A 21236-nucleotide genomic window follows, 5' to 3' on the forward strand; every position below is an offset into this window, starting at 1 on the left:
TTTAGGGGCAAAGGACCCCCAATGAATATGGAAAAATTGTGAATAACTCCTCCCTCCATGAGAAGGCCTGTGTGGGTCCCCTCCGGACCCCTGCCATGCTTGGATCACCCGATCCAAGCATGGCAGGGGTCAGGAGGGAGCCTGCAGGGGTCTTTCTCCACCTCTCCCATGCCTGGATTAGGTGATCCAGGCATGGCAGGGGTCTGGAGGAGACCTGTGGGGGTCTTTCTCCATCCATGCCATGCCTAGATTACCATTTGCCATTTTTCCATATTCATGGGGTCCTTCGCCCCAACCCGCACGAATATGGAGGGACGGCTGTATATTGAGTGGATTTAAGAACAAGTATGACACACCGTATAACTTTAATTCACAATGGTCAAAATGAATTTGACCGCTTGGTCTGACAGAATTTTCGCGTCTCTCCACCTTTGCCATGCCTGGATCACCCAATCTGGACATCGGAGGGGAGATAGAAGGGGTCGTGCAAGCTTTCTCCTGACCCCTCCGATGCCTGGATCAACTGGCATGGGGGAGGGGTCAGGAGAGACCTCGCGAATAACCAAATTCGCAAATTTCAAGTTCGCAAATCAGGGGGGACAACTGTATATATTATTAGTACTTTCATGATTCAGAAAGGAGGATCAAAGTATGGAAGATGTTTATTTTATAGTGAAACTTTTTCTTTCTTGGTGTGTGTTTTTCTAGGCATTGTGGCTACAGCAAAGCTGATCAAGAAGGAGATGAAGAACTTTACTTTCATTGTAAGTGTTTTGCTATTATTTCCCCCAGGAATTTCCAAACCAATTATAATGCATTGGGACAGGCAGTAACAAGATAGGAACAATACTAAAATAACGTTCTTGCGGAGAAGAAAATACATAATAAAATTTAAAATGCTGTGTTAAAAGCAAGTGTGAAGTTAAATACCTCCTAAGATCTATGACCTCTTCCAAAAGGACACAAAATAAAATAAACACTGTTCACAGATTTTATTGCTGTACATTTCTATGAAGCATGGTTGCTTTCAAACCACTTTTGCCATTGGTTTCTTTTGGATAATAATTTCACAGTAACCTAATGATCCCCCTGAGATACTGTGATTATTTCTTAGCCATTTGTATTTTATTTTGTCATCATTTTATGTCTGACTTTGAAAAGATTTTTGTTGTTTTTAAAAATAACAACCTTTCTAAATTTGTTTCAGTTGTTAGCCAACATGATATTGATAGAATTTAGAAACTGAGATGTAGAATAGACTTCAGTCAAACAGTTTCTAGAAGGAACCAGTTTTTTACTTCCCCATTCCCTTTGCAGCATCCAGACTCATCTCCACAGGATACCCCAGTTGTCAACAGCAGATTTGTAAGGGCATAGAGCACTTTAGAGACTATCTTCTTGCACTTGCGATAAGGGGCCTGGATTGGAAGTAACCTTGTGAATCTCAAATGAGAGAGAGAGGGAGTTGACTAAAATAGATACTTCCTCCATTCAACTGGCAGGATTTGGGGATGAAGGGAGTGGTGGTTCAGTGGAGAAGCAAGAACTACTGAAAACTATGTCCCCATTCTGCTGACAAAATCCTCCTCTGCTGAAGGGAAATTATTTAGATGCTACCCATTTCAGTGAAGTACAGATTGAAAATACCCTATCTTCACTTTGCAGAGTAAATAGTAAATGGAATCAGGATTGTCACATTCTGAGTGCTCCTTGTTTTCAAAATAATGCAATTCCAAAAGTCTCACTATTGAGATGGAGCTACTCTGGGAGGTGAGCATCTTACTAAAATTGCCTCATTTGAATTGCAGTGTGAATCTTTCCATCTTTCAAATACTTTCTTGTAAAGATTCCCTGCCAAATAATGTCTGAGAAGAAAAGAAAATTAATTGTTTTTCCTTTAACATATATCTATAGGGAAAGTGAAATTGCTAACCAAAGAATGCATTTCCATGGCATGCTTTATTTTAACTTTCGGAGAAAATGTAAATAGGTTAACAGCCTAGACTTAATAGTCAGAAACTGAAATTGAAAATAACACTTCATTCCTTCATTGTATACCTTTCAAGAAATCTAGTTATCCAATATCAAGGGAAGTTTAAAATATGTCAGAAAAGATTACCTACCATGAAGCTTTCTGAAAAGTCTTACAACTCTTCTTTTTAACTGTTTTTCAGAGCCTTTTGATAGAAAGCATAGTATTTAATTTGATATGATCATTGTTTCCAGGGAGAAAATAAACATCATTCCTTAGTCACCAGCCATTTCCAATTTTGTTCCTGTGATATCTAGACAATTTTCTTACATGCTGAATTATAAGAATGGATTTTCACAGTAACCTGAAACAGCAACCTTTTAACTTGTGTTCAGAGCAGTGGATTTAATAAATGTCTAGTCTACCCTTTCAATCCCCCTCAACTTTCAATAACCTCAAGTGCTACATTTTTAAGGGTATAAATACAATGGAAGAGTTTAATCAACCAATTCCAATTTACATTTTGTTTCCTCCTACCATTTTCTTTTAACAATGTCTTTGAATTTGAGGCAGCAGTACTTCATGTTGGTATGCCAAGAAAGCTCTGGCCTGTCAAAATGTTTTATGACAGCTTGAATAAAGTACCATCAGAGACCCATTTGAGATTCACAAGGTTACTTCCAATCCAGGCCCCTTATCGCAAGTGCAAGAAGATAGCTCATTCTCCATCTGCTTGCTTGAAAGCACAATATAGATGGCTAACCTATTGTTTTCAGTTCTTTTTCCCTTCTGGTTGTGGATGTAAATAAAAAATGAGCACTTATCAGCTCCAGGAGCTGAGCCATTATCATTGTGATTAGCCCTAAACCTATTGAAAAGTGCAGTGCAGCAAAATTAACCTCTGTGGAAAATCTGAAATAATTTCTCACAAAATCTCAATATGACCATTCAGCTGAATGAGTGACCTCCATATCAATAGCCTTGCTTTCCCCCAGCATAATTTTGATAAATCCAGTTGCTGCAGTTGAAATGTGAAATCCCTACTTAATATATTGTCTGTGAATGTAGAGCTTTTTGGAAAGCAATGGGATCTTTTCTTTTTCTTGAATCCCAGTGATCAAGCCATTGTGTTGCCTAAAAATTATATGGGGTGGGAGCTGCATCTCACAGTATATTAAGAAATAAATGATAGTTTAGGTATCTTTTTATGCTTTGCACTGACAAGGGGAGACTGTATTCGCTTTGGCGATAATTGCCTTTATGGCAGTGGTCTGGAACAACCCACCATATTAGCAAGGTATGCCTGTATTCAGAGCTGGTGCTTCCAAATTACCATAGGCATTTGTAGTGCAGAGTCACTGCCCCATTCACCAAATGTTGAACTGTACCCAGGCATTGTCATATTCCATTTTTAAACCTCACTGCTTCTTCCATCCCTTTTTATGTCATAGGAAATCTGTTAAGGGGGACAGAATAGCTTTGTGGTGTGGTCTTTCAGTAGGTAGTTCTAGGAGACGTCTATCTGGTAATATCCCTGGTGTGGCAGGGACTTGACTGCTCTAGCAAGCATTTTGCATGATGGAATTCCAGGGTTGGCTGCACAATAAGTGCTTTACTTCATCACAGTCATGCTTTCTTACATCATTACAGTTAAATTTCCAGGCACCAAAACCTACATTGACCCTGAAACCTATGAAGATCCAAATAGAGCTGTCCATCAATTCGCCAAGGAGTTAGATGCCTCCTGTATTAAAATAGAGCGTGTGATTGGTGCAGGTAAGGTGGCTGAGGCTTCTTTATACAATTCTTCCATTTAGCCAGGATCGAAACTCATATATCATGATGACAGGCAAATAATTATATCTTGTATATGGAGCTTTTCTTCTTGTACTAGACTGTTTTAAAGCAACAAATCTGTGCTTGTCCTAAATATAAAATAAATAAATAATGCATTGATCATAAACGTACATGTGTGTGTATTCCCAAGTAGGAAATTAATTGGATATTTCATATTAGAAATGCAAGTATCATTATTCCTTTTCACATATTATTAAGAGAAGGAAGTGCATTTGAGTTCAAATCCCAGCGGCCATATATTTGTGAAAATATTTCTGTTAAGCTCTGAAGTCATGCTTACTTAGAAGAGGTCCACAATTCAAATTAGATCATGCTTTTTTATAACTAGAAATTAGATTTAAAGAGCAAGGTTTTTGAGAAACTGTTTTTGGTGTCATTTCAAATGTATTTTATTGCTACAAGAAGTCCTTGTCTTCGGTCTTGTGAGTGATGGTAATTGTACTGTCATTACATTGCTTTTCTTGCTTTTTCTACATACTTAGGCAGTGGTGTTCGTGCTCTAGAAACCTGTTTCCATTTGTTTGCATTAATAAGATCTGTGACACTTTTATTACACTAGTTCATGTAGTGAAATTAAGTATCCATGGGCAAGAAAAATATCAAATACCTGAGACTCCTGAAGGAAACATTCTTTGATTTCCTGTTGCTTTATGCTGTACTTTTAGAGTCCGATTTTTCATTAAATCACCCTTACAGCAATGTGACAACTAGTGTAAATTATGCACAGTTGTGGGGAGGGTTATTTAAAAAAACAAATCTGAAACAATATTTAAGTGTGCGAGTGTGCGTTTTCTGGAAAGTAATTTCCAGTCAGTACAATGGGGCTTACTCCTCCCCACCCCCTTAGTATGTATAAGATTGGAGACTTAAACTGGATCTAGACTTGAGAAAAGGTTGGATGTTACCATCTGTCCTTTCCACCACAGTTCCACCTAACCTTAGTCTGGAGGGCTAGCCAGTTTTCAGGCATTTTTAGGGGCTACATTGGGTAGAAGGAGAGAGGAGGAAGGAAGTTCTACTGGAGCTACAGTGCCGCATTGGATTTACGCTTTAGAAAACCTTAATGATGCATTTGAAGAAACACCAAATTCTGTTGTCCTCCCCAAGGCTGTAGTGCCAGCCTTTTGCTTTGAGATACTGGAGCCACATTTTGAACTCCCAACTGAAGGCATGTATATGCAGAAGCTAAACAATATGCATATTTTTAAGTGTGAATGGCTGCTTTTCTAATGAACAAACACATCCCAGTCAATGGGAAAATGCATTAACCCAGGTGAAGAACATAGGCTAATGTAAGTTAGGAATAAACACCTAAGTTCCCATGTAATACAAAGCCAAGATAGGCATATTCCATGTCCTACAAAGCCAAGATAATTTGGAAAATATGAAGAAAACAAGACTGCCCATACTCCTAATTGGAAGATAGGCAAATGGACAAATCCCTGATGTTAAGTTCTGTAATATGGCTTCCAAATTTTACATTTTAAAAAAATCTGGTTGATTTTATGTTTAGAAACTCAGAGGGCTGCAGGCACACAGAGGCAAATCTAATATGCCAGTTCCTTTAGTGGAGCAGTCTTTGTACAATGGGCCCTTAGTATCTGCTGTGATTTGGTTCCAGGACCAAAATCTGTGGATACTCACTATGCCAGTGGCACAGTGAAATGGCTTTTCTTATATAAAACAGCAAAAATCAGGGGTTACTTTTTGGAATGTGTATTTTTTTTTTAAATATTTTCAAGCCATGGAGTTTGTTGAATCCATGGATAAAGAATCTGTGGATACAGAGGGCTGACTCTACTAGACTTATTTATGGTGTAGGACGGTCAAGGATTGTATGTTCCAGAGAAGACTTAGAGAGAAGTGTGCCAATTGAAGTGTGCTGACAAAGGCAAGAACAAATGCCTCTGTCATTCATATCAAATATAAAAGTATGGAATATCTGTGTAAGTGACAGACAAGTGGTATCAAAATTTCATCATGTTCCTCAGCTATCGTACAATTGGCTGTGGAATAAAAGCTCTCAGTTCTTGAAATAGTTGATGTACATGTTTGATTTTGTTGAGGGCACTGCAATTTTCTGCTTTTTCTTCTGACATGTTTATGATACCACCTATTATGCACAGGCATTGCTGTCTGTCTACTGTACTATTGTCTCTGTTTACATGCCTTGGATTATTATAGCTTTTCCAAGTTATTACAGAAGAGACTGAAATGTTGCGATTTAGGGTCTAATCATGCCAAAGTAGTTTTAAATCCCTTTGATTTTAGGGGGGCAATTCCCAGTTACAGTACTTTCCATGTGGACTGTTAAGGTTGACAGCATTATGCTGTTCTTAATATGATTTAAATGATAAAAATAAAATGCGGCAGCACTGAATGAATATGTAGTTTGTATTTTGGTTTCCTATAATGATGAACTAGAGTGGTTCATTAGTGCATAATACATTTTCCATTACAGGAGAGTTTGGTGAAGTGTGCAGTGGCCGCCTAAAGCTTCCAGGCAAGAGAGATGTTGCAGTGGCTATTAAAACCTTAAAGGTTGGCTATACTGAAAAGCAGAGAAGAGATTTTCTTTGTGAGGCAAGCATCATGGGACAGTTTGACCACCCCAATGTTGTCCATTTAGAAGGGGTTGTCACCAGAGGTAAGTCTCATCAGACAACATCTAAATTTGTAAATTGTTGTGTTTTCATGTTCAAAGGAGAGAAAGATGTACTGCCTGGATTAATTGATTTTTTTCTCTTGATATGTGACTTAACTGAAGCAGTGTTAGTTTGTGCTACAACTTGAGACAAACATTTAAGATTTCTTCATGATGAAAAGAGAGAGCGAAAGAGACTGGCTGGTGTCATTTCTCCTCCAATACCATGCAGAAAGTTAAGGTTCCTTATGTCCTTTCATATTATCTGAGGTGTCATTTTCCTGGAGTCCTATTCACACAGCAGGAGTCAGGAGAACACACTGACATTTTGATTTGTATGGTTTAATTTTACGAATCATGACCATATTCTCCACACAGACATTTAAGGATTTATTAAATCTCAAGAACTATGTTAGAAGCTTTAGAAGCATTTGTGTCTCGGGTTATTTGAAGGAACAACATATGTTTCATCATGAATGGGGCTGGGGGGGAACAGCTTTGCTCAGACTATGATTTTTATAAACAAAATGTGCTTCCTTTTTACTTTTTCTTTCTTTTTTGTTTCTCCAATCCCCTTTCTTCTTCATGATTTTTTTTTTAGGGAAACCAGTAATGATTGTAATAGAATACATGGAGAATGGAGCACTGGATGCATTTCTCAGGGTGAGTGAGTGCCTGAGGGAAATATATATAGCACTTCAAAAATAAAATATATATGCTACCAATTTAGCATAATAAAACATTTTCAGTATAAAATGAGAACATGCCAATTGTTAAGAGATCTCTGAATGGTCTCAGTAAAATCAGATTAGAAATTAGAAGACCAGACGGGATCAAACAGAAACATTTTTGGCCATCTAAGTGATCCAATGTGGGACAGATATTGTGGTTTTGATTACTATGATAGAAGCTATCACAGAAGCCTAAAGCTATATTGTGGGAACACATGCTTCAAAAACACACTTGTATCTTTGCAGTATTGTAGAAAGAAAAAAAGGGTCCTTAAATTAAATGCAGCAGTAATTCAGAAATGACAGATTTTTTTTAAAGTCCCCATATTAGCATTGTGTCTGTTTACCATTTTTGGTAAATAACCTGAAAAGCTCTGCCAAAACACATTTTAAAATCTCACATTCTTTCCATCCCAAAATCTCAGATACAGTATGAAAAAAAAAATAAGTGTTAGTCAATTCTTACCAAAATCCCTCACCCAACACTCTTTTGCTCTTTAATTATATTCATACCATTAAAACTGATGGTCAGTATTCTTCCCTCAGATTTCTGTATTTCTCCACCATTGTGTAAGATTTTTTTTTCCTTTTTATGAGCTAGGATGTAAAGATAGACATGTTATATTCAATTAGGCCTATTCATGTGTCCCATCCATTGCTAAAAAGGGGAGGATAGATTACACTGGAGGGACTGCAGAACCCTAACTGACATATGTGGGCTATGGGAGATGTGTTGTGTGTGTGACTGGGGCATACTGTGCGTTGCATGTACAATACAGAGCACAGTGTGTGTGCACCTTTAAAGTACAGAGAGAATTAAAACCAAATATCTCCAGATAAGATGCCTAAACTATAAAAACTATTTTTTAAAAACTGAATATCTCCTTCCATGTCAACAGTGCCAAGTAGTATTTCTCTGCTTCTGTCTTCACTCCAGAAACATGATGGGCAATTTACTGTAATTCAGCTGGTGGGAATGTTGAGAGGAATTGCTGCTGGAATGAGATACTTGGCTGATATGGGATATGTGCACAGGGATTTAGCAGCACGAAACATCCTAGTCAACAGCAATCTTGTTTGTAAAGTATCAGATTTTGGCCTCTCCAGAGTTATAGAAGATGACCCTGAAGCTGTCTACACTACAACGGTAAGTTATATTCTGGGCATACGACCCACTCAAGAACATCTTATCTATTTGCTCTTTTCTTGGTGGTGTGAAATAGAAGAAGCAGTACTACCTGAGGGGGATTTCCTTAGGATACTGAAGTTTATGATATATTTGGAATATTTCCTTAACAGTGGAGAAGGAGGCATTTGAAATGAATAAGAGGACAGGCTGGCAGGGGGGGGAAATTTTTTTTGGAATTCTATATTAATTTATAATATTCTGGCACATGCACATTTTTACAGTGACATGAGGAAACCTATGGGCAACGTCACTGTCTTGGCTACTGTTTGTACCTTGAGCCCGAATGCGTGAAAAAGACAGTAGTGAAAGAGGCAGTAGTGAAATTTTCAGCACTAGACAGTACAGTATGTGTCTGCCCTCTGGGAAAAGGACTTTCAGCAGCCCACATCCTCCATTCCAGTACGCACTCAGAATTCTTTTCCACCAGTGGAAGTTGTCTCATGTTGAGAAGTATCATAATGGGATAAAAATGAAAATTATAGATGACAGACCAGGAATGGGAAACTGTTCTTTTTACCATTGTTCTCAACAACATGGATAATAAGGCAAATCAAATATAGATATTAGGATGCAAGGACAGATCTCATCAGTAGTGAGTAATGGATTAAAACAATCATTTGGAAAATGCGTCAGCAACAGCTCTTGGCCATAGCAGCTTCTAGCCAGACATATCCAGATCAATCAACCCAAAACACTTCTTGATATTAATTAAAATATCTGATTGGGACAATCAGTTCAACACCCTTCTTGTAATGAATTGCAATAAACATTTAGGGGTGAAAGTTATCTATCTATCTATTTTATTTATATCTCACATTTCTGTTAAACAAAGTTCTTAGAGTCCTGACTCATGCTAAGAATGACTACGATTGTACAGGGCTGTTACTTGCAAACTTTAATAGGCAGCTCATCACTACATTACACAGCTTCCAGAGACTATTCAGCAGTGCTCAATAGGGTGTTCAGTATCCTTGATCCACACCTGTAGTGGTTACAAGTAGCTATACTCCAAATGTTGGATTATAGCATCTAGACAAAGACAGTCCCAGGCACTCTCCTAGTAAGCTCTCCCCCCCCCCCCCGACACTGTTAGCTAGTTTTAAAAGTGCAAAGGGAGAGAATATTTAAAACATTGGATTCCTGCAGTGAACTGAGCTGATATACTCCAGTTATATCTCACTACATGACTGTACACATAATGTAAGCTGACTTTGTAGAGGGAAATGGTATGTAGCTAATGAACATCTTTGACATTCCACAAAATTAAAGGTGAAACCCTAGCTATGTTTTTTTTTTCATCAATTTTAATTTTCTTTTCTTGTTTCCAGAAGGTGAAAATCTGTTAAGGTGCCTTTTGTTTGAAAAATATGTTCTTCTTCTATAGGGTGGCAAAATACCAGTAAGATGGACAGCTCCAGAAGCCATACAGTATAGAAAGTTTACATCAGCAAGTGATGTATGGAGTTATGGAATAGTTATGTGGGAAGTAATGTCTTACGGAGAGAGGCCATACTGGGATATGTCAAATCAAGATGTAAGTTCCAAAATTGTAACCATTACTTGCTTTTTCTTTTGCCAGTCATGTACAGATAGGTGGAACTTGTGAGTAAAATCATTTCAGTATTTTTTTCCTCAAGGGATATGTGAAGACAGTAAAAACAGCTAGTATTTTGGGTTAATAAATGTAGAACAGAAACTCATTTTGAAAGAAAATAACATGAGCCATATTCTTATATGTATTTTTTTGCTTTTCTAAATATTAAAGCTGATTTAATGCCAAGTTTGATATTAAACGAAATCCTCCAAATCTGTATCTGTTTTTAAAATCTTTTTAAAATCTATAACAGTAGCTAATTGTAGTCTTTTATTGTTTTGTAAATTGCCATATCAAATTCATGAAAAAGCATACTAATGCATTTTTAAAAATCATAAACTAGTGAGTGAAATTCAAGATACAAATAGTATATGGCCTTCATACATGCCTTGGATTTTTCCAGTCCTGCTTTATTTTATACCCTTTTAAAGGAATGGGTAAATCATTCCATTTCTAGTTGATACCACTTTTGAATGTGACATTCCTAATTCTCTTTAATATTTTTTGAATTAATTTATTTTTTTAATGAGAAAATTCATGTTAAAATATATATTTGTAAACATATTTTCTTCTCAAAACATATTTTCCTAAAAGTATATTATTCTTAAATATGCATTTTTAAATTGAGGAGTTGGAAATTGGCCAATAACTTTGCATCATAAAATTCAGAGAAGGGAGATATCTGAAAGATAACTTCATCCTGTTTTGTACATTGGTCCAGATGCAAGTGATTACTATCAGAATTCATGCAGCTCAAATTCCTCAAACATCTTTATCCTGAAATACTTTTATTCCACCTATTTTCCTTTGGTGAGAAGGAAACTGGGAGATGTGCATTAAGCTTCTTTTCATGGCTTGTAAACTCTTACTTAATTTCTCCTTGTGCTGTAGATGGGAAGTCTTAAACATGTTTCTTGTTGATATGAACCAATGTGAAACAACAAACGTTTGATAGTTTGTTCTTATTCAGTGGCTGAGAACATCTGCACATTTTCACAACTGATAGTCTATAAGATATAACATAATTTTAAAATATACACAGAACAAGAAGTTTATTATAATAAAAAATCTACTTGTTAAAAAAGGGCACAGAGAATGGAATAACTTTCATCTGCAACAGCAGTTTCCTTCAGTTCATTTTCTACTGATCAAAATTTTCATTCCATATTCTTTTCAAACAAAATGATGTCGCTCTCCTTTAATGGAAAAACAGCACTCTTGGAAAACAATAGATGACATGGCATGTATCTTCTTAGACTCAGAGTGTCTTTTTTTCTTCCAAAATAAGAGAATAAAATGAAAATATTTAGTCATCTCCACACCCTTGATCTTGGCCCCAAGCTTGTTTACACAGGTGCAGAATGAGGGGATGTTTTCATGATACTCAAAGTAGCTCTTACACAAACATCTATGAGTTTTGTTTTCAATATAGAGATCTCCTGTGACTAACCCTTGAGCTTATTCCTTACAGAAACTAAACATATTTTTGAATAAGGAAGATGGACTTGTCCTTTTAGCAGCTTTTAAACATGTGTTTGAGCATATTATGCATGGGTTCAGTGCAGATTATCCCTCCGGAGCAGTTTTCAATTCTGGCACAATTTTTTTTAACAAAAATACTCAGTAGACAAGTTGTTTGGCCTTAGTGACATGTGTAATCTGGCACTTTATTTATTTGTTTGTTTATTTATTTATTTATTTTGAAACATGAGGTCAACATGAGGTTAGTTTTTTGGCAGTAATAGTCTAGTCTAGTGAAAGAACTCTTCTGTGTTAAACCCTCTGCTTACTTTATGAGCTTTTCAAGTTTCATTTGGTGAGCAACCTTTTACTTTGTATTCACAGAACTACTTCAGTGTATCAGCATTGTATGAAGGTGACTTTCCTGTGTCAGAAACTGTTTGGGGAATCAACCCTATAGCCAAAAACAAACAAACAAAAAGCCAGCCTTGAATGACAGCTCATTTTCTTCCCTGGAATAGGTTGAGTATGAGTTCTGTCTCTCATAGTGTGCTTCGAGATGTCCATAGTAAAATTGCCCACAGAATGACCTACAAAATGCAAGCCATCACCAGGAGCTTTGCTTAGTTGGTCTTATTTGCTTACTCAGTCATTAGACATGTTAGCTGGCAAGGGGAAAAGCAAGCCATTGTGTGTTGGGCAATAAAGACAATGGCAAGGTAAGCAGTAGAGAAGTCTATACTCTTCAGGCAAATTACAGAAAAAGAATTGCCTTGAGAGTGGATTCAGGTGGTGATGTAGATCTCATAGCAGTTACATTTTTCTACATGGAGGCCTTCAGAAAGTAAGCTTTAGAGCTTAAGGATACATGTATATCAATTTACAAAATTAGTCAGTGATGACTGTGTGATAAAGGAGAAGCTGCTGCTTTGGCTTATCAGATTTAGCCAAGATGATTTGACTGGATGAGATCAGAGGGTGATGAATGCCTCATTATGGTCTAGAACAGACCACTCAAATAGGGTGGATTGGAGCTGGGCTGGTACAGCCCGATCCAGCACCCCAGCAACCACACGCTGTTGCCCCAATCTGCCCTGGAGCTGACTCAAATAGAAGCAGATCTTTTCCACTCCCATGTGGGCTACTATAATGCCGCCTTAGGCAGCCCGGCCACAACCGAGTCCTATTCTCTAGAGCTTGCTTTCTGATGCTTCAGAGAATAGGACCCAGAACAATGGATTCAAACTACAGGAAAAGAAGTTCCACCTGAACATTAGGAGGAACTTCCTGACAATGAGAGCTGTTTGACAGTGAAACGCTATCCTTCAGAGGGTGGTGGAATCTGCTTCTTTGGAGGTCTTTAAACAGAGGCTGGATGACCATCTATCAGGGGTGCTTTGATTGTGACTTCCTGCTTGACAGGAGGTTGGACTGGATGGCCCTGGTGGTTTCTTCCAACTCTGATTCTATGAATCTCACGGCATCTTCAAGCATCACCCCGGAGCATCTTAAAGCCACTCATGTCTGGTTGGCCAGGAAGGCTTCCGGGCATCTTGGGGCATGCAGTATCTAAACGCCACATCCCCAAGTCATGCAGAATCCAGGTGTTCCAGGCCGGTCTGTTCCAGGAGAGGCTCCTGCTGTCCTGAAGGAGGCTGTAATGTCCTCCCTCAGCAGAACCTTCCTGATACTGTATGTGGGAACTGCCATCCTATAACTAATATCCCGTTTAAGAGCAAAATGCTCGAGCATGTTGCAACCAGTTAACCTCAGACTTTTTTGGACTCTTTTCAGTTTGGTTTAGGTCAGAGTTTGGAACTTTGTTGCCCTGACTATTCAGGTGAAAGATGCAGGAGTGCTACACTATTGATTTATCAGTGATTTCCGGTTATCATAGGGTACTGCAGGATTACATTCTGTTCATGATGTATAGTATTTACATATAGCCACTGGCAGAGGTTATTAGGGGTTTGGAGAAAGACTGCCATCAGTATGCCAATGACACTTAGTCTCCATTGAAATCACTGAGACAGTGCTGGTGCTGGATCAGCTTGGGTGTTGTAATTTGCTAGATAAGGGCCAGTGAGATGAATCTGAATCTCAGTAAAGTAAACTATCTTTTTTTTTTTAAAATATTGTCAAGCCATGCATGGTTGAATCTGGATAAAGAATCCATGGATATAGAGGGACAACTGTATTAAGATTTGGGTTGAGAGTTTGTTGAGTTATTTATATTAAGGGAGATGTTGAATTGTTTCAGAGAGTATGAGGAACATACAGTAGGTTTATTGGTAACATGTGGGTAATGCTGAAAAACATCCCTCTGATAATCAGTGACTGTTTAGCCTCTACTAATCGCAAAATGTAATTCACTCTTAGAAATGTAACATGGTGGGATATTTCTTTAAAGTTTGGATCAAGGTGGAAGAGAATTTCTCATTACAGGGAGACAATTTTAATCTAAAGCATGCTCTTGACCCTTAAATGGTGGTGAAAGCTGTTCTGGCACCTATTTTGCTTTATTTTATAATATCTAGGAATCACACAGATACAAAGTGAAATTTCAGTTCCTTGTGGAAATAACATATTTCTGTAAATACATTCTTAGGGAAATCATGCCATTTTTTTAAAGATTAAGATTGAGTGATCGACAGTGAAGAAAGGTGGGTTTTTTTTAAAAAAATCTACCATATAAAATCTAAATGATGAGTCAGTTTGGCAGAGTGCAAAGTTGTTAATATTTGACAGGTCTCAGTGTCAGAGATTTCATGGACTGTCAAAATATGGGCAAACAAGTCCTTGGGGCAGAGAAAGAGAAATATTTACATTCCCTAGACACCCAGTAGAGTTTCATTCCTTTTGACACCTTCCTTCTGTACTAGATTCAAACATAAAAGGTGTCTGACAGGAATATAAGATGCCTCAAAGGCAAAGCTTACCTATCTTTCAAAAAAGACTAAGGAAAGAACTATTAGAAAGGGGAGCAACTCTGACAAAAATCAATATTTTCATACTTCTTCCTCAAGCTTTGCATTGGGCTTAAGGTATTTGCTTGTCCTGTAAATGGCTACATGGAACAGATTATATTGTTTGCAACTTCAATTTCCTATAGTGACAAGCACAACAACAGACCACTTATATTCTAATAAGCACATAAGTAAAGCTTTTATTTCCTGATAGGAGAAAAAGAGCTTTAATTGTTTTAGTCCAGTGTATTATAATGTGCATGTGTTCACATCCTGATTTGCAAAACAAAACAAAAAGGCAAATCGGAAAATAAATTTAGCCCCAGCGCAAGGCATAAGAGATGATCCATGAAATATATGTTTTGCCTGTTCTCTTTCTACACTTCAATCCAACATTTGCGTGTGAACGTTCTTACTGGTAAAATTAACTTAAAGGTGTGGGAGTCTTTTTTTTTTTTTTTTTGAAGCACACATTAATGATTCACATATTAGCTAGGATGAAAATTGCTATGTAGGTCATTTTGATCAGACAAATTACAATAGCTTCAAGAAAATAATTTCTTAAATAGAAAACCTAGTATTTATAAGGAAACGAAGTGAAGCATGTTTATTTTTTTTCTTTAACCATTGAGGACTTGTAATTTAAATGAACCATTCAATATAATCTTCAGCATTTTCTGCTGGTAGGGATTTTGTACATTTTGCCCAATAAAGGTTTGGTGAGTAACTGATATTTTAAGTAGAGTAAGTAACACTGCAGGAACAGTGTGGTGTAGTGGTTTGAGCATTGCACTCTGGAGTCCAACTCTGGAGGCCAGGGTTCAAATCCCAGTTTCACCATGTAAACCCACTTTAGCAATCCAAACTCTCTCAGCCTCAGAGGATGGCAGTGACAAAGCCCTTCTGAAGAAACTTGGCAAGAAAACTCCATGATAGAGTTCGCCTTAGGGTCACTAGAAGTCAGAAACAACTTTAAATCACACAACACCAGCAAGTTCAGTTCCTCTTTATTACAGTCATAGACCAGCACAGGAGGATGCCTGGAGGATTTTAACTGCAGCTGCACAGAATCTGGCAACATTATATGTTGGTGTTCAAAAACAACAAAGAAGTGTAAAATTGATTGGTGTGTCCTTGATGTTTATACAATAGAGGTAAAATAAGGCTGAGGTAGATGTCCCTGTAGTATGAGCACTAGAGTAATACAGGGTGTGTTGTCTTTATTTGACCAGAGTCACAAGGGCATAATTTGTCTGAGAAGGGGATCTTCTTATATCAACCTTCAAAAACAGGTGAGGGAAGGACACAACACCAGAAAATGTAGTACCCTGTTTCCCTGAAAATAAGACATACCCATAAAATAAGCCATAGCAGGATTTCTAAGCATTTGCTCAATATAAGCCATACCCCGAAAATAAGACATATTGATAGACCTGGCGTGGAACGGAAAGGAGCGGTAAGATTGGGGCCAATGGTTCTAAAGCAGAGGTTCCCAACCTTTGTTGGGCCGCGACCACCATTGCAGACGAAAGTCCTGCCTGCGGCCTCCCTGATTGGTTGGGAGGCCAGGAAGGGGCAGAACTTTCAGCCGCCTACAAGCCCCAGCAGCCTTTGTGGCCAGAAGTCCCACCCCTTCCCAGCCTCCCAGTTGCGTGAAGAAGGGAAGGAGGAGGGAGCCCCGTCCCCTTCTCGTGGATGCCTGCAGCTGCGGGGAAAAGGGGGAGGAGGAGGGAGCCCCGTCCCCTTCTCCCCGCAAGTGCCTGCAGCCGTGGGAAGAAGGGGAGGAGTAGGGAGCCCGCCTCTGTCCCCTTCTCCCTGCAGGTGCCTGCAGCCATGGGAAGAAGGGAAGGAGGAGGGAGCCCGTCCCTGTTTACTTGCGCGGTGCCAGCGCCGAGACCGACGAGGAGGAGGGGGAGGCAGGGGGGATTCTCAACCTGGCAACCCCCAGGTTGGGAACCCCTGTTCTAAAGGAAATGGAGTTGCAAGAAATTTGGGATGGAATTCTGGGTTCGGAGAGTTATGACAATGTTCCAAAAGAAGACGACTTAACTATATTTGAATAAATATAGATTGTTGTACAATGCACCCTTGGCTTATGCAAGGGATCCGTTCCTGACCCCTCCCCCCTGCATAAGCCAAATACCGTGCATGCTCAAGCCCCATTGAAGTGAATGGGGCTTGTGCATGCGGCGGCATGTGTGCACTACAGGCACATGCCCCATTCATCCGAATGGGACGTGCCGCCCGTTGCACCCCGCAGGGCTTTCAACATATCATGAAAGCCACGTATAGCGTGCCTGCGTATGACGCGGGCGCATTGTACCATACTTGATAAAAATAAGACAGCCCCTGAAAATAAGACATAGTGTATCTTGAGGAAAAATAAATATAAGACTGTCTTATTTTGGGGGTAACACAATACATAAAATAAGCCATAGCAGGATTTCTAAGAATTTGCGCAATATAAGCCATTCCCTGAAAATAAGACATAGTGATAGGCCTGCTGCAGAACAGAAAGGAGCAGAAAGACTGGGGCCAGTGGTTCTAAAGGAATTGGAGTCGCAATAACTTCAGGATGGAATTCCGGGTTTGGAGAGTTATGATGATGTTCCAGAAGACATTCTTTCAGTCAAAAACAGTATTGACAAAGCAATATTCTCAATGTATGTAGTTGTATTATAGTCACCAACACATATGAAGTAGTAGTAAATTGAAAGTTGAAAGAAGTCATTTACTTAAGATACCTGTATCTAGGACCTAATGTGATAATTATTTCAATTAGCAGGACTAGAGAAATCTATATTTCTCCTATGCACATTTATTTTTAATTTTTATTAAGATGAGGACACTGCTTAATACAGAATGTTTTTGAGTGGGATAATATAATGAGCGAACAGCAGAACATTTGTCCTTTCCCTGTGCACCTTTTGTCTAAACATATCCTTTCATCACTGTGCTTTTCATGTAAATCTTACAATTTTTCTTTTCCCCCTCCAATACATTAAGCCATTGTTTCGAAATTCCAAATTTACTTGTTCATATTTAAAAGTGAAATAAAAATGTTTTATTTAAAGTGAGCACCAATAATCTTGGAATTAGTCATTTTCCATCAACTTAAAAATTCTCCACAAGAAAGAAAATATATTTACAAATGTGCTCATTTATTCTCATTTTTGTTGTGTTGTGCTCATTTATTCCATTTGATTTTAACTGTTGGGATGAACTGTCCTTATATCTTTACCATTCTCATGTTTATATTTTAGGATTTATAAATCAGAAGCAACTGATAAAATAACCGCTTCACAATTTCTGTATGAGATTATTGAGGAATTTTACATACATTTTTTCTCATTAGGCTGTAATTCCTGCAGCAGTTTTGTGAAGTACTCTCATTTTATTAATAAATATCTAATCTTAATTTCCATTTGTTTATTTCTTTTATATGAAGGATAGTTGTATCAATTGTGTTTGAAATAGCCTTCCTTATGTATATATATAAATGACAATTTATCAATCATAGGAATTTGCAGATTTACTAACAATAAAATCATCAACACAACTTTTTTTTTTAAAAAATTAAACACCTGCTTTATAATATCCTTCCTTTATACCTTCCACTGTATACTCTCCACAGCCTCAAAATGACACAAATTTCAAACATGTAAGAAGATTTGTTTGCTTTAAACAAACATCTATAAACCTCTCCCTATATTATCCACACTCAGACGTAGTTTGTGTAATCATAGAATCGTAGAGTTGGAAGATACCACAAGGGCCATCCAGTCCAGTCCCCTGCCATGCAGGAAATCTAAATCAAAGCATTCCTGACAGATGACCATCCAGCTTCTGCTTAAAGACCTCCAAGTAAGAAGACTCCACTAAATTCTGAGGAAGTGTGTTCCACTGTCGAACAGCCCTTACTGTCAGGAAGTTCCTCTTAATGTTGAGGTGGAATGTCTTTTCCTGCAGCTTGCATCCATTGCTTCGCGTTCTAGTCTCTGGAGCAACAGAAAACAAGCTAGCTCCCTCCTCAATATGACATCCCTCTACATATTTATACATGGCTATCATATCACCCCTTAACCGTCTCTTCTCCAGGCTAAACATCCCCAGCTCCCTAAGTCGTTCCTCATAGGGCATGGTTTCCAGACCCTTCACCATTTTAGTTGCCCTGCTTTGGACACGCTCCAGTTTCTCAATGTCCTTTTTGAATTGTGGTGCCCAGAACTGGACACAGTATTCCAGGTGGGACCTGACCAAAGCAGAATAGAGTGGCACTATTGCTTCCCTTGATCTAGACACTATACTTTTATTGATGCAGCCTAAAATCACATTGGCCTTGTTAGCTGCCGCATCGCACTGTTGACTCATGTTCAATTTGTGGTCTACTTGGACTCCCAGATCCCTTTCACACATAGTCTCCTTCAGCCAGGTGTCCCCCATCCTATATCTGTTCATTTCATTTTTCTGCCCTAAGTGCAGTACCTTACATTTCTCCGTGTTGAAATTCATTTTCTTAGTTTTGGCCCAGCTTTCTAATCTATTAAGGTCATTCTGAAGTTTGATACTGACCTCAGGGGTACTGGCTACTCCTCCTAATTTGGTGTCATCTGCAAATTTGATAAGTATACCCAAAATTCTGTCATCCAAGTCATTGACAAAGATGTTGAACAGCACTGGGTCCAGGACAGAACCCTGTGGGACCCCACTAGTCACTTCTCTCCAAGATGAAAAGGAGCCATTGTTGAGCACCCTTTGGGTTTAGCTGGTCAACCAATTACAAATCCATGTAACAGTTATGTTGTCTAGCCCATATTTCACTAGCTTGTCAAAAGCCTTACTGAAATAATGTGTGTGAAGGACTTGGGTACAGGGAGATTATACTCAATGACATACTGTACATGTGTCATATAATTAAACACATTAGACACAAAGTCTGTAATGACGGAATGATACAATGAATAGTACAAGGAGAAGTTTCCAGTAACAGTTACATCTGGTTTTTGTATATGTGCAGTTCTCTCTAAATCTATGTTATGTGTACATTGTCAGCTATAGCCAAAATTGTTGGTTACCTGCAATTACAGTACAAGTACATATTTAACTAGTTGTTGAGTCAACATGTAGGTAAATCCCATTGGTTCAGTGAGCCTACTCTAATTCAGAATAATAATAGGTTTTGAGGCCATTATTTCTTTATTAATTAATGGGATTTTTGATGGACGTTTAAAAAAAATAAATGCAGAGCTGGGAAAGGTTACTTTGTTTTACAGTAACACCCAGAACACCACAATCAGCATGGCTGCTGTCTAGTTGTTATTCTTTTCAATCCCATTAAAGAGTTCTGTTGAAGCTTGGCATTCTACATACCAGGCTGGTGAAATTAGAAACACAGAGACACACACACTCACACATTTTTTAAAAAAAAAGCTGGATTATGACCAGCTTTTATTAATCATGGCAGCTTTCCTGCCTTCGCTAATCCCAGAAGAAACCACCAATAATCTTGTTGATTATTTTTTATCTTACTGCTTGCTGAAAAAGAGCACCCTGTGCTATTTTTCAGGAACAAGTACTCTTCCTTATTAATTGTAAGTTTTTAAGACTAGGTGTCAATAAATATGAAATTCCTGCTCTACGCCCAGACTATGTTTAGACATATCTTACAACCCTTTTTATCAGCAGATTGCTTCCCTGTATGTTTTCTTATCCTGCCCTAGAGGTTTATAGCTCTTTCCTATGGTTTCTTGCCTCCCTGTTTCTATAGTTTACTTAAATTCCAAATGGAGCCAGCTAGGAAGTCAACCAGTGGATTCCTATCGACATTAAGTTCTCCTGCACCATATCACAATGCACCACCTTTTCCTGTTAATGCTGGACTGTTTTACTGATTCATTTAGATATCACCCAGCCACATTATAGTCAGGTCTGGTTTTGCTTATTGTAAGAGCAAATAATATGAGAAGTGCTTTTTTAAAATGCACTCTTGTGTTGTCCATCTATTTTCAGACAATATTTTTGCATAGCGTGTACGGTTGCCTAAGCCGCTGTTCATTTAAAACTTGATTCCAGAAGTGGGGAGGAGGGGGAATATTTTTGAGCAAATGCTGTTGCTTTCAAAGAGCATCTTCATTAATCAATTTATCAGCTGCACCCTCGGTGAATTTAATTGCAGTTCCCTGCTGCTGGTTTGACTAGGTAATGCAGCCTTGCTCTCAGCATATACCACAAAATAATCTGTTTAATAAGCATGGGTTTAAAAAAAAGACCAAAATATTATAGATCTACATGAATGCATGTGTCAAAACAACAGGCTCTGTTTGAAAGATACATTTCATAAAGCTTTGATTGCTTAATTTGGCTGCTTGATTCTTCATGGGCCGTAAAAATTCAAAACAATGTTGTTTTGGCTATTAGGTTATAAAAGCAATCGAAGAAGGGTATCGCTTGCCAGCACCCATGGACTGCCCAGCAGGCCTTCACCAGCTGATGCTAGACTGCTGGCAGAAAGAGCGGGCAGAAAGGCCAAAGTTTGAGCAAATAGTGGGCATTTTAGACAAGATGATCCGCAACCCAAACAGCTTGAAAACCCCTTTGGGAACCTGTAGTAGGTAAGTTGTTGAAGGTTTGGATTCAGGTGTCATCCATACCTAAATGACATCCAGCTAGATCTATCTTTACTAGCATCTAATTATATGAAAGCACTAGAATTTCTAAACTAGTACAGTTTGCTTAAGACAATCTGAGACAAGTTGAGGTTGCTATTGGTTGGAGGTATTTATTTTATTCAGTTTATATCCTACCTTTCTTCTGTCATGGGAT

General features: G+C 38.3%; 1 protein-coding gene across 4 annotated transcripts in view; it reads left to right on the top strand.

Moving 5' to 3' along the window:
- The window catches only part of EPHA7 (EPH receptor A7), a 229865-nt gene that overhangs the window by 201002 nt on the left and 7627 nt on the right, over positions 1–21236 (top strand). For 3 of the 4 annotated variants that reach the window (XM_042454981.1, XM_042454999.1, XM_042455008.1), the window contains exons 9-15: positions 709–764; positions 3623–3748; positions 6291–6476; positions 7075–7136; positions 8142–8351; positions 9778–9927; positions 20832–21025. In XM_042454981.1, coding sequence (XP_042310915.1) covers positions 709–764; positions 3623–3748; positions 6291–6476; positions 7075–7136; positions 8142–8351; positions 9778–9927; positions 20832–21025 — 984 coding nt within the window. The remainder of the gene's footprint in view (positions 1–708; positions 765–3622; positions 3749–6290; positions 6477–7074; positions 7137–8141; positions 8352–9777; positions 9928–20831; positions 21026–21236) is intronic. The other variant, XM_042454990.1, reaches the window with a different exon arrangement.

The sequence above is a fragment of the Sceloporus undulatus genome, chromosome 1 (genome assembly GCF_019175285.1).
Source record: "Sceloporus undulatus isolate JIND9_A2432 ecotype Alabama chromosome 1, SceUnd_v1.1, whole genome shotgun sequence".
Lineage (NCBI taxonomy): Eukaryota > Metazoa > Chordata > Lepidosauria > Squamata > Phrynosomatidae > Sceloporus > Sceloporus undulatus.